This window comes from Apteryx mantelli, chromosome 5 (assembly GCF_036417845.1).
Source record: "Apteryx mantelli isolate bAptMan1 chromosome 5, bAptMan1.hap1, whole genome shotgun sequence".
Taxonomy (NCBI): domain Eukaryota; kingdom Metazoa; phylum Chordata; class Aves; order Apterygiformes; family Apterygidae; genus Apteryx; species Apteryx mantelli.
In genome coordinates this window covers 4,074,164-4,086,291 of record NC_089982.1, presented here as the reverse complement: position 1 = coordinate 4,086,291, position 12,128 = coordinate 4,074,164, and the positions used below count along the sequence as shown (strand labels likewise).

The 12,128-nt window shown below is 40.8% G+C and overlaps 1 protein-coding gene across 2 annotated transcripts in view; it reads left to right on the top strand.

The window, feature by feature from the left end:
• The window catches only part of UBA6 (ubiquitin like modifier activating enzyme 6), a 40,779-nt gene that overhangs the window by 22,739 nt on the left and 5,912 nt on the right, over positions 1–12,128 (top strand). For both annotated transcript variants that reach the window (XM_067297311.1, XM_067297312.1), the window contains 9 exons: positions 915–966; positions 1,072–1,135; positions 2,045–2,114; positions 3,186–3,257; positions 4,213–4,330; positions 7,443–7,636; positions 9,182–9,309; positions 10,164–10,251; positions 10,599–10,693. In XM_067297311.1, coding sequence (XP_067153412.1) covers positions 915–966; positions 1,072–1,135; positions 2,045–2,114; positions 3,186–3,257; positions 4,213–4,330; positions 7,443–7,636; positions 9,182–9,309; positions 10,164–10,251; positions 10,599–10,693 — 881 coding nt within the window. The remainder of the gene's footprint in view (positions 1–914; positions 967–1,071; positions 1,136–2,044; positions 2,115–3,185; positions 3,258–4,212; positions 4,331–7,442; positions 7,637–9,181; positions 9,310–10,163; positions 10,252–10,598; positions 10,694–12,128) is intronic.

Below are 12,128 nucleotides of genomic sequence, written 5' to 3'. Positions count from 1 at the left end.
ATGCTTGGTTGATAAGGATTTTCAAAAAACTTGGTAATAACACCTGATAATTAGGTGTCAAGTCTTTTGCACACTCTTCATCTCTTCCATAAATAACGCACTTTATAGTGTCTTAGAAGGACTGCATCTCTTCCCCTTTCTACTGTCGAGTTTTATAGCCTGGTGTTTTAACTCAGGCCTAGTGGCTCTATTCAGCAGTCTCGGTGCAGGTGTCTTGCCTTTTTTTCCGGCTGACTGTTTTTCCAGATGTCTTTACTGAAGGAGTTTATTGGCCTAGGACAATAGCTTTTTTTCCACTAAACTTCCTGTTACCTAACTCCTCATATTGATATCCTTGATTTTCTCAAAGATTTCACAGAAAGGATGGCTGAAAAATGTCTACTTGTCAGTCATTCTGAAAGTCTGGTCCACGATGTTGCCCAACTATGTGGGAGGGGAGGAATTGTGTAGGAAAGACATGTTCATGATATTTTGTATTAATAAATGTACCATATCCATGTATATAGAAGCCCTGCTAATGGTGGTAATTTTCATGTTAAGAAAACATTGTGTTCCTAGTTGCGAACTGGTATGCAGCTCTCCTAAACTGATGCTGAGGTAGGGGGAGCACTTTGCTTGTTGGATCAAATATCTTTTTGAACATGGGAAAGTTGAGGTGACATTATCATCCTCATGCAGTGAATGAAGGGACAAGTCACTCTTTGTTGTCTATTGGTACTTGTGTTTTTGAGCTCTCCACCTCGACACAGATGTCTTGTGTTTTCCTCCCTCTAAGTGACTTCAACTCTGCAACTGGAATGTCCTAAAAGCTATAACAAGATTTCACACCATTACCAAAAAGAAGGCTTAATTTAGAGTGTTTAATGTCAATCTGTGTATGACAAATTAATAAATCTGCTCTGCTTTTCCTCTAGGCTCTTCAGCTCCTTCATTCATTTCCCCTCGATACACGACTAAAAGATGGAAGTAAGTACAAACATCTGCTTGTGCCTCTTGCAAATTCATGGAGTATGCAGTGTGTTACTGTTTCTGATATCTTAGAATTTCATCTCAAGTCTGTCTTCTTACCAGGTTTGTTCTGGCAGTCACCAAAGAGGCCGCCTTTTCCAGTGAAGTTTGAATTTAGCAATCCTTTGTAAGTATGGTACTGCCACTGGTGCATTTCAGAGCATCCTGTAAAAGTCATCCCACAGCAGTAGAGAGTGCCAGACTATGGCTTCGTAGCGCTAAAAGTTGGACCGATAGCTAACTGGCTGCTTGGTGGTAGGGACTAGCATAGTGTCTTACGCTGTGGCAGACTGGGTAAACTGCCTCGCTTTGACTGCGAGTAATTTAACTTTCACTAACATTAGGTTGGAAGGTGCTATGGGAAGTTCTGCCGGTAGCTAACATGAAATTGGCTAATGGCCAATTTGTTCATTAACAGTGTAACTACATGACTACTGAGCTGTTGTCCTTGTGCACCCCTCTCTCCTCCTCCCACCACTATATCATAAAAGAAAGGATGTGCCAAATTAAATTGACTACCTAAAATGACCTAGTGGTGGGAAGCCGTTTCTCCATCATGATTTGGGGTTGATCTAGATGGTTTGGGTGTTACAGATAATTTAAAAGCTTGATGTGATTGACACATCTGAAAGCACTGATCTGTTGCATGCCTGTGCCTGCCTTGAGAAACTGTCCTCATCCCCATTCTTAGTTTCTATAAAAACTGAGATTATTGGAAGTATCAAAGTCTTTCTGGGGTGAAGCTTTATATTGACCACACTAATCTCTTGTGAGGGTTTGCAGTCCTTTTCTTGACTGCAGAAATTAAGGAAATATGGTTTACTCTAGATTAAATCCCTCTTCACTCATCAAAGGTTGCTCAGTTGTGGAAGGATTCAGAACTCCTCCCCAAAATTGTCATCCGTTTTGGACTGTGTGCTCTGAAGGGCAGAAATTCTGTTACTTGGTGTGTTTTCTCAAAACCTGCTTGAATATGATCCCAAACCTTCATTTGGGCAACCGAAGTAAAAAAAACCCAAACTTCTCTTTTCTTCAGGCACTTTGCTTTCATTGTGAGTGCAGCAAAACTCTTTGCAACAGTGTATTGTGTTCCTTTCACAGAAAAGGTAATCCATATTGTAACAACGTTTCCATCTCATAACTTGGATATTCACTTTCAGTTTTGGTCCAGTGTCCTGTTGCCAGTCCTTTCCAAGTACTGATTAAAATGATTCTTAAAGTATTCTGTCTTTCAGCACTGGCTCTTCTGCAACTGTTACACTTAGTCTTCTTTATTTGAATTCTTAATGAGGAAAATGACTAGCACATTAAATAATTTCAGCAAGCACTGAACTCATAAATTCATATTTTGATGGATCTATTTGCTGTGTAATATAACTGAACTGAAAGAAAATATCCTTAAGGCCTTTTTATTATTTTTGTTTCATTTTTTACTACTCACACAGCCTCTGTGTTGCTTATCCTTTGTTTTTCTTGTTATCTTTTTTTCTCTAATTGGATTTTCCTGCAAGTCATGTTTACATTTTGCTCCTGATCCCTTGAACCACTTATGTCATGAGGAATGCTCTCCTGTTTGTGCTTAGGAGTTGCAAGTCAGAGATGGATCCAAGTGCAGTGCAGTGAGGCTGACAGGTTCTAGACTGGTCAGACTTACTGTGTGTTGTAGAGCAAAATTACCATGAATGCACAACTGCCCTGCCACCTGTGCTGCAAACACCAGATAAAAGAAACGTGACCTCTTCCCTCATGGCATATCTGCAGAAATCAGATGTATGGTAACAAGTAGTTATGCTGTCTCAAGCTTCCCAGTTGCCTTAAATTCCAGTGCATTGGTGCTTGGAAAAAAGGCAATACAGACATTTTAAACTACATTTAAATGTTAGATGATATTATTTTCTTAAGTTTGATTTTTAATTCCAGTATTCATTTCTACATGCATTCCTATCAAAATCATACAAATCTTACATTCTGTACAAAGATGTTTGCATTTTGCCTATTTTTACTTTTCATAGCAAAATGGTTATAGGAGTCTTTATGCAAGGGTTGCACTTAGTTTTCCTCCCTTGACTACTTGCGGGGCTTTTTGGTTGGGGTATTTGAAATACTACTGGGCATAGAATCTCTTTGTGGGGAGGGCTGAGTTGATGAGAATTTAAATTCTTTTTCTTTGAAAACAGGATTTGTCAGAAGAAGTTATTTTGAAGATAACTTCATCTGTAAAGGTACCAGAGTTCAGACCTTCAAATAAAGTAAGTTAATTATGTAATTTAAAGGGGGAAAAGGAAAAAAAGTCCACATGCAGTGTCCCAGACTTCCCACTAATTCTTGCACTGATGCTGATCAGAAATAAATATGAATGAAAATGTTACTTAGGGAAACAAGAGTGTGGTATGCAGGATTGCTTTAACTTTATATAGCTAAGGTATCCATGTACCAGATGCTAAATACAAAGTGAATTTTTGGGAGGGTTCTTGCAAATGACTTCTTGTATTAGCTTTTTCCATGGACAAGTGTGATTTTAAATCTGAAAGCTTTTCTAGGCCTGTACAACAGCTGTGATGTTAATGAAAGTAGTAAAATAACTCAAAAGCAACTCCTAAAATAATCCTTGATTAGTGCCAATTTGTTATTTCTTTCTAGGAAGTATTAAGAAAGTGTTATTACTTTTACATTTGTATTTGAAGTATTCACTTCAAAATACCTGAAGTGTTATTGTGCAGTGGCTAGCATTTGTCATCACTTAAAAATAGCAAATAAGTTGTTCTAGGGTAGTTTCATATTTTCTTGCCCAATATTAATGCTTGTCTCATGAGCGCTTGCCTCATGAAACAAAAACCGATATTCTGACTCTTTACCTGGCATTGCAATAGGCCCATCCAACTGCAGTTGGTTAAAATACTTGGCAGCAAAGATTAACCTGTAGTTCTTTAGCTAACTCCTGGGAACTGTGAATTTGCTTGCATGCAGTTGTGTTGCATTGCACGCTTCCAGAAGATGTTTTTAAATGGCATTGTAATCAGAAAAGAAAGTCTTACACCTGAAGCAACTGTGCAGTTGTCAGTTTTATTGCATTTCACTGTAGAATACATTTAGAGGGGAGGGGTTGATAGTAATGTGGGGAAGACAGCAAGTCTAGTATGCTTCACTCTTTGTGCTGCACAAGGATAATGTATTTAATTACTCGAGTGGTGCATACACTTGCAGGTTGTACAGACAGATGAAACTGCAAGGAAACCAGATCATATTCCAGTCAGCAGTGAAGATGAAAGAAATGCTATTTTCCAGCTGGAAAAGTCTATACTATCCAATGAAGCTCTGGAAAGTGAGTAGTGAAAACTAGCTTTATAGGTTAGTAATGGCTTGCAAGTGCACTGCGGGTAGCATGAAACTCAAGTCTTTGAATAAAGCTGTTCAGTAATTCTGCAAAAAGCAGGTAGCTGATTACTAAAGCTATCTTGAGTACCATGCAGGTAATGGTCCTTATTGTTTGACATTACCCTATGCTTCTTTATTTCTGAGATTCCTGCAAATTTTAGGATTCTCTGTTATGCATAGGTATAGTCATGATGACTGTGGTCAGACAGTAGGGCACTGAACTCTAAGGAGGGGAATGATCTCATAGAATCACAGAATGGTTGAGATTGGAAGGGACCTCTGGAGATCATCTAGTCCAACCCCCTGCTCAAACAGGGTCACCTAGAGCACATTGCACAGGATTGCATCCAGGCGTGTTTTGAATATCTCCAGAGAAGGAGACTCCACAACCTCTCTGGGTAACCTGTTCCAGTGCTCTATTACTCTCCCAGTAAAGAAGTTTTTTCTTATGTTCAGATGGAACTTCCTGTGTTTCAGTTTGTGCCCGTTGCCTCTCATCCTATCACTGGGCACCACTGAAAAAACTCTGGCCCCATCCTCTTGGCACCTTCCCTTAAGAAACTTACACGTTCATAAGGTCCCCCCTCAGCCTTCTCTTCTGCAGTCTGAACAGGCCCAGCTCTCTCAGCCTTTCCTCATAGGAGAGATGCTCTAGTCCCCTAATCATCTTTGTAGCCCTACGCTGGACTTGCTCCAGTAGTGCCATGTCTCTCTTGTACTGGGGGGCCCAGAACTGGACACAGTACTCCAGCTGTGGCCTCACCAGGGCTGAGGAGAGGGGGAGGATCACCTCCCTCAACCTGCTGGCAACGCTCTTCCTAATGCAGCCCAGGATACCATTGGCCTTCTTGGCCACAAGGGCACATTGCCGGCTCATGGTTAACTTGTTGTCCACCAGCACTCCCAGGTCCTTCTCTGCAGAGCTGCTTTCCAGCAGGTCAACCCCCAGCCTGTACTGGTGCATGGGGTTATTCCTCCCCAGGTGCAGGACCCTGCACTTGCCTTTGTTGAACTTCATGAGGTTCCTCTCTGCCCAGCTCTCCAGCCTGTCTAGGTCTCTCTGAATGGCAGCACAGCCCTCTGGGGTATCAGCCACTCCTCCCAGTTTGGTATCATCAGCAAACTTGCTGAGGGTGCACTCTGTCCCTTCATCCAGGTCACTGATGAAGCAGTTGAACAAGACTTGACCCAGTACTGACCCCTGGGGGACACCACTAGCTACAGGCCTCCAACTAGACTCTGCGCCACTGATCACAACCCTCTGAGCTCTGCCATTCAGCCAGTTCTCAAGCCACCTCACTGTCCACTCATCTAGCCCACACTTCCTGAGCTTCCCTATGAGGATGTTATGGGAGACAGTGTCAAAAGCTTTGCTGAAGTCAAGGTAGACAACATCCACTGCTCTCCCCTCATCTACCCAGCCAATCATTCCAGCATAGAAGGCTATCAGGTTTGTTAAGCATGATTTCTCCTTGGTGAATGCATGCTGACTACTCCTGATCACCTTCTTTTCCTCCACATGCTTAGAGATGGCACTCAGGATGAGCTGTTCCATCACCTGTCCAGGGATTGAGGTGAGGCTGACTGGCCTGTAGTTCCCTGGGTCCTCCTTCTTGCCCTTTTTGAAGACTGGGGTGACGCTGGTTTTCTTCCAGTCTTCAGGCACCTCTCCTGTTCTCCATGATCTTTCAAAGATGTTGGAGAGTGGCCTAGCAATGATGTCCACCAGCTCCCTCAGCACTCCTGGGTGCATCGAATCGGGGCCCATGGATTTGTGGGTGTCAAGTTTGCCTAAATGATCTCTAACCCAATCCTCCTCGACCAAGGGAAAGTCTTCCTTTCTCCAGACTTTCTGTCTTGTCTCCAGGGTCTGGGATTCCTGAGGGCTGGTCTTAGCAGTAAAGACTGAAGCAAAGAAGGCATTCAGTATCTCTGCCTTCTCTGTATCCTTTGTCACCAGGGCACCCACCCCATTCAGCAAAGGGCCCACATTCTCTCTAGTCTTCCTTTTGTTACTGATGTATTTGAAGAAGCCCTTCTTGCTGTCCTTGACATCCCTTGCCAGATTAAACTCCAAATGGGCTGTTGCATCCCTATATTCCTCCCAAGTGGCCTGTCCCCCTTTCCACTTTCTGTATACTTCCTACTTCTGTTTGAGTTTTGCCAGGAGCTCCTTGTTCATCCATGCAGGTCTCCTGCCCCCTTTGCTTGACTTTTTGCTCATTGGGATGCACTGTTCTTGAGCTTGGAGGAGGTGATCCTTGAATATTAACCAGCTCTCTGGGACCCCTCTTCCTTCTAGGGCCCTGTCCCATGGGATTCCCAACTAGATCCCAGATAGACTGAAAGAAATTCTGGTATGAGAAGGTTAAGAGTTATTTCTTACAGGAATCAATCTGAAATTATCCTGATTGTGAAAGCTAATATGGTCTTTTTCAGCATCTTCTAGATATATTAAAATGTAGATCTTTAAATCCAATTTCAATGCTTGGCCACATGAAAAGGTCACTGAGTAACTACTGCATGTGTGCATTCGTAGCCCATGACTACAGGGGAGAAAGATTAGTTTGACTTTAAGCCACAGAGGGTCAACCCTCAACCATCTCTCCAACACTAAAAGCACGTGGGCTTTTAGTTACCACGAGTCAAATTACCACCGAAGAACAAGTAGTGAGAATAATCCGTTCATGTGCCTGAGCCCATACTGAAATTGTTACAGACTAACAAGGCTTACAGAGGGAATTCTCAAAGGAGGGAACTAAAGGAGGTAGGGGGAGTAAGAAACATACACAGGATAGCCCAAAATCTATTCCTGGTGTTGCAAGGAAAATAAATTCTTACATTCTCATTATTTCTCTTTTGTTACTCATGTCTAACAACTGTTGTCATTGGCGTTGGGAGGGGTGTTTCCCCTTCTAGCATGGAAAAGCAAGTTAGAAGTCCTACACCACATTCCAATACTTAAAATTTTTAGTTTGTTAAGCTGTAGAGAAGTAGAACCTTATGTTCAGGACACCTTCAGTTTTCTGATGACTACTTTTGCTTTTTTCCATGAGTAGGTGACTTGCAGATGAAGCCCATCTCTTTTGAAAAAGATGACGATAGTAATGGGCATATAGATTTCATAACAGCTGCATCAAACTTGCGAGCCAAGATGTACAACATTGAACCAGCAGATCGGTTCAAAACAAAGCGCATTGCTGGAAAGATCATTCCTGCAATTGCAACAGCTACTGCTACAGTGTCAGGGCTGGTGAGTACAGTTTTGTATTGAGAAGCTGCTTTACAAGAACTTTGGCAAAACGTTGAAATGAATGTTTATTCCTGTTACTTTTCCATGATTAAAAGCAGTATTGTCTGTGTATTGATTAATGCTATCCTGACAGAGCTCCATTAAAGAAATGTTTTTTTAAATCATTGAAGATCACAATGATATATTCACTCCACGATGATAATTATCAGTGCAACTTGTCATAAATATTTTCACATAAATCGTATGGAATTCTGCCAAAGGTGAACAGAGGTGTTTTTGTGGCCTAGAATGTCTGTGAGTTCTGAAACCGAATTCATGAGATAAGTAGCTTCTGCACTTAAAGCTGTATGTAGCTGTAACTAACTCTGTGTACTGAAAATTTCCTGCAAGTGAGTATTTTAATGCAACTGTTTCTCCTCTGAAGAGGCTTTTCAATTTTAGCCAGGGAACAACGGGGAAATTCTTTCTGGTCAGTGGAATTGCAAACTGGGCATCTTGTGTTGATCTAGGAAGACTTCTGAATTTTAACAGGGGAGAGTAGGGCTCTCCCTGAAAAAAGGAGCTGCATTTTTATTATGCTCATTCTGTGCCCAGACTTTCATTTGGTAATACAGGCAAAAGAGCTGTATTTAATCAGTCTTAGCTATTCGCTAGCGGGTGTTGCATATGCTTCCTACCAGTTTCCATCTTTGCAAGATGAGAGAGCAGCCTGGAATTATGAGTATAGCAGAACCACATTAAAGCAGTATCATAAGACTTGGAACTGTTCTTTGTTCTGCTACTTAAAAATATATGCACCCTTCGTGTAAGGCAGCACATACCTTACCAGTTAAGGGGCGAACATGAAGATATGCATTATATATGTGTGGAACTTGACAATCTGAAATACCCTTGTGTCTTACAGTTTTAATTCATGTAGTAGTGTTTGCCAGGAAGGTTTTTTTTTCCCCCAAAGACTCAGTAGTAGGTGAGAGGTATCTCAGTGATAGGAGTAGTTGTCATGCCATATGAAAACTAAAACTTCAAAAAAAAATTTTTTTCATCATATACCTGTTCGAAGGGTTGTTATTGGTTCTAGCTGTGGTAAACCCACAGTACTTTTATTCCTGACTCACCGACCAGAAAGAGGAGTTGGAGATTGGCATTTTGGTTTGTTTTCTGCAATTCGTATTAATTTTCATGAGTGCCAGTGTCAAGTTTGGAAAGGATCTACTCTGCAGTGGTTCATATCCATATACCTTAATGGAACTGCATACTTTGTGGAAGTATCTTGAATTTGTCACTGATGAAAGAATTTGGAAGAGTCCTCCATTAGAAACATTCTTGCACATTGAAATATTTTGATTTGCAGTAACATTATTGGTTTCTGTAGCATATTTGGGTAGCATCTGTGGACATGTCTTACTCTGACTGGACGAAGGCCAATCTCATGTACATCTTATTCTGCAGTTGTCTGGCTTCTTAATTAAATTAGAGGTATTGATAACACAGGTTTTAGGTCACGTGTTTGGTCTCATGGAAGCATCTGATTTGTGTTTATTGCAGGTTGCACTGGAACTCATCAAAGTTGTGGGTGGCTATGCGGCTGATGCATACAAGAACTGTTTTCTGAACTTAGCCATTCCAATAATAGTCTTCACAGAAACTGCTGAAGTAAGAAGAACTGAAATAAGGTAGGAAGGACAGTTGGTGGTATTCTAGAAACCCGCTGTTTGACCCTTAGTGTGACATTATATCAAGTGCAAGATTTGTATAGTATTAAATCCAGATAATCGTATTAAGACTTTCAGATAATCATATTTAGGCCTCATTTACTGATACAGAAGAAATACGATGCAACCACAAGTTCATGGTCATGTTGCAATTAAACATTACAGATATGTAGATATTCAAGTTTTGGGTGTGTGTGTGTGGGGGGTTGTTTGTTTGTTTTTTAACCTGCAAGATCATGAATCACTTAATGCTTACTATCAAACTCGATTATCCATTTACTATATACTACTAAAGCTGTAACTGATATTCTGAGTACTAGCAAGGTTGTCCTGCACTGCATAGCTCAAGAACTTCCTGTTTGGAAAATGCAGCACATACATACATTCTTCTGTCCTAATTTTAAAACTGGTGGTTTTAAGGGTTTGGTTTTGTTTTCAGTGGAAGCTATTTGTTACTAGGCTCTAAAAATCTAGGCAAGGTAGACACGCAACACTGTTATTAATAAACGTCCTGTATGCTCAGACTGAACACACTTCTTTATCTTGCTCAATGTAAAGCCTATTTTTCAGTAGGTCTGAAAGCTCAGTGAGTTCGCTCCCAGTTGATGTCGTGTTTACTGAGAGTTTTAACTTCAAGTGTTTTATGCATAGCCAGATCAAAGGGCAGGAGAAATGGCAGCAGAGAGGGAAGAGATTTTTTGCTGAGGTAAAACAGCAAGTCACCAGAAGAGACAGCAATTCTTCAATATATGTTTAAAGGAAATGCCTGAGTTCACTCTGTAGAGTAACAAACAATCTTTCTCTTTTTAAAACAGAAATGGGATATCATTTACAATCTGGGACAGGTGGACGATTTATGGGAAAGAGGATTTTACTCTCTTGGACTTCATAAATGCTGTCAGAGTAAGATATCATCTATTGTACTGGTTTAATACAATAAGTGAAGGGAAAGATTTTTTTGTTTAGGCCTTTGTAAAGTTATTGTTGAAACCAGAATAATTCTAGAAAGAATTAATATGAATGGTAGCATAATTCTCTCAGTAAATATGTCCAAGCCTATTTTGAAATTCTTTGGTAATTCCATTTATTTAAATGTATCTTAATAGACTGTCATCTTCCATGCATTAGCATATTTTCTGATTGGGATTCTGTGCTTTTTGAGCAGCTAGCTGTAGTATGAGTGCTAGTTGGATCTGCTGGCTTGTGCACATGGCATACTGTTTTAATAAGTTTTAATTCGTGAATTCCAGGAGAAATATGGAATTGAACCAACTATGGTTGTACAGGGAGTCAAAATGCTGTATGTTCCTGTGATGCCAGGTCACATTAAAAGATTAAAGCTGACGTAAGTATAACTGAAAAGTGGATCCAGGGATGTGACTGCACCTTCGAGTTATGTTGACTGGCTCTATCATGAATCTATGAGTCTGATAGCACCGTTTTCTCCCAAAGTGGTTTCTATTTTTAAAAGAAAGTGGGAGAGGGGAATAAAAAAATAATTTCTTCTTAAAAAGTGAATTAAGTCTTGTGGTGAGGACAGAAGACTTGCAAAATGATGAATGCCAGCATGAGAAACTCGGAAAAGTTTGGCAGAATGCTTTGGGGAAAGAATATGACTTGTTTTGCCCCCTGGTTCAAGCAGAAGTCTGCTTGAAATTTTTTGAGACAGACCTAGAACCAATGGTAGTATTTAGCGGCTTAACTGTGAAAGCATGAGAACGCTTACTCAGGAATGAGTTAATGTATCTGATTGTAGACTGAGATTTGCAGTGGTCTGTCCAGTACATAGTAATTCCTTGAGATTTTAGCTTACTTGAGCCCTTGCAGAAATGAAGAAGCCTGCAAGGCTTTTCAGTACTGCTCACTGACAGGAAATCAGGGTATAACAAACTGCAGGGTTGGTAGGTGAGAGGGCAGGGGGGTGTTTTCTAATTGGTAGGCCTTTGCAAATAAACAGCCGCATCTGACCTGGTTTTAGTTTTCCTTATATGGTGATTGAACTTCTTTAGCTCAAATTCTGTTCATAACAGCTTCTGTGAAGTGTATGTTGGTCATTGCTCACAGGGAGTCTTTGCTAGAGCATTGCTCAGTCCCCAGGTGAAGCCTGTTTCAAAAGTCTGCTGGTGGATAGTATCAGGGAAAGTAGTATGCCTTATGGGCAAGCTGCTTTGTTGGGAGAAGAGCCTTTAAGTTGGTGCTTCCTATAGAGTGCTTGATAGTAATGCTAAGATGTAAATTTATAGCCTACCTCAGCTAAGGGATGTCAAGGACAGCTGTATAAATGATTTTGAGTGAGTGCTGTCTGTAATAAGGTTGAAGGCATGGTGTGAAGCTGCCTTCTTGTAACTATTAGGATTTTCTGTTATCCTGAGACTTAGTTCACAACAAGCTTTGTATGTAGCTGCAGCAACTTGGGGGTTCTGTTACAGGTAGTACTGAAACCAGTCTTGCTTGTGTGGTGTGGGTTTTTATTTATTTATTTTTATTAAAGTGTTTAAAATCTTTACTCTTGCTGTAGTATGACAAGAAGTGTTGCAGGACTCTGTCTTCCTTTCAGAATTACAGGATTGACTTGTAGCAGACTCTTAAGAGCAAGTTTTAGATACATAGTTTTCTGCCATGTTCTGTAAGTCAGGGCTTCCTCATGCAAATGGATGAGCTACTTCCTCAGTAGCTGTTCTGAGAAGAGGACAACGCTTTGTGTTTGCAAGGGAGCAAGTTACTTCTGGGAAAGCAGCTTTTTGTCCTGGGCACCAAGGCATGCCTAGAAGGGCGATCCT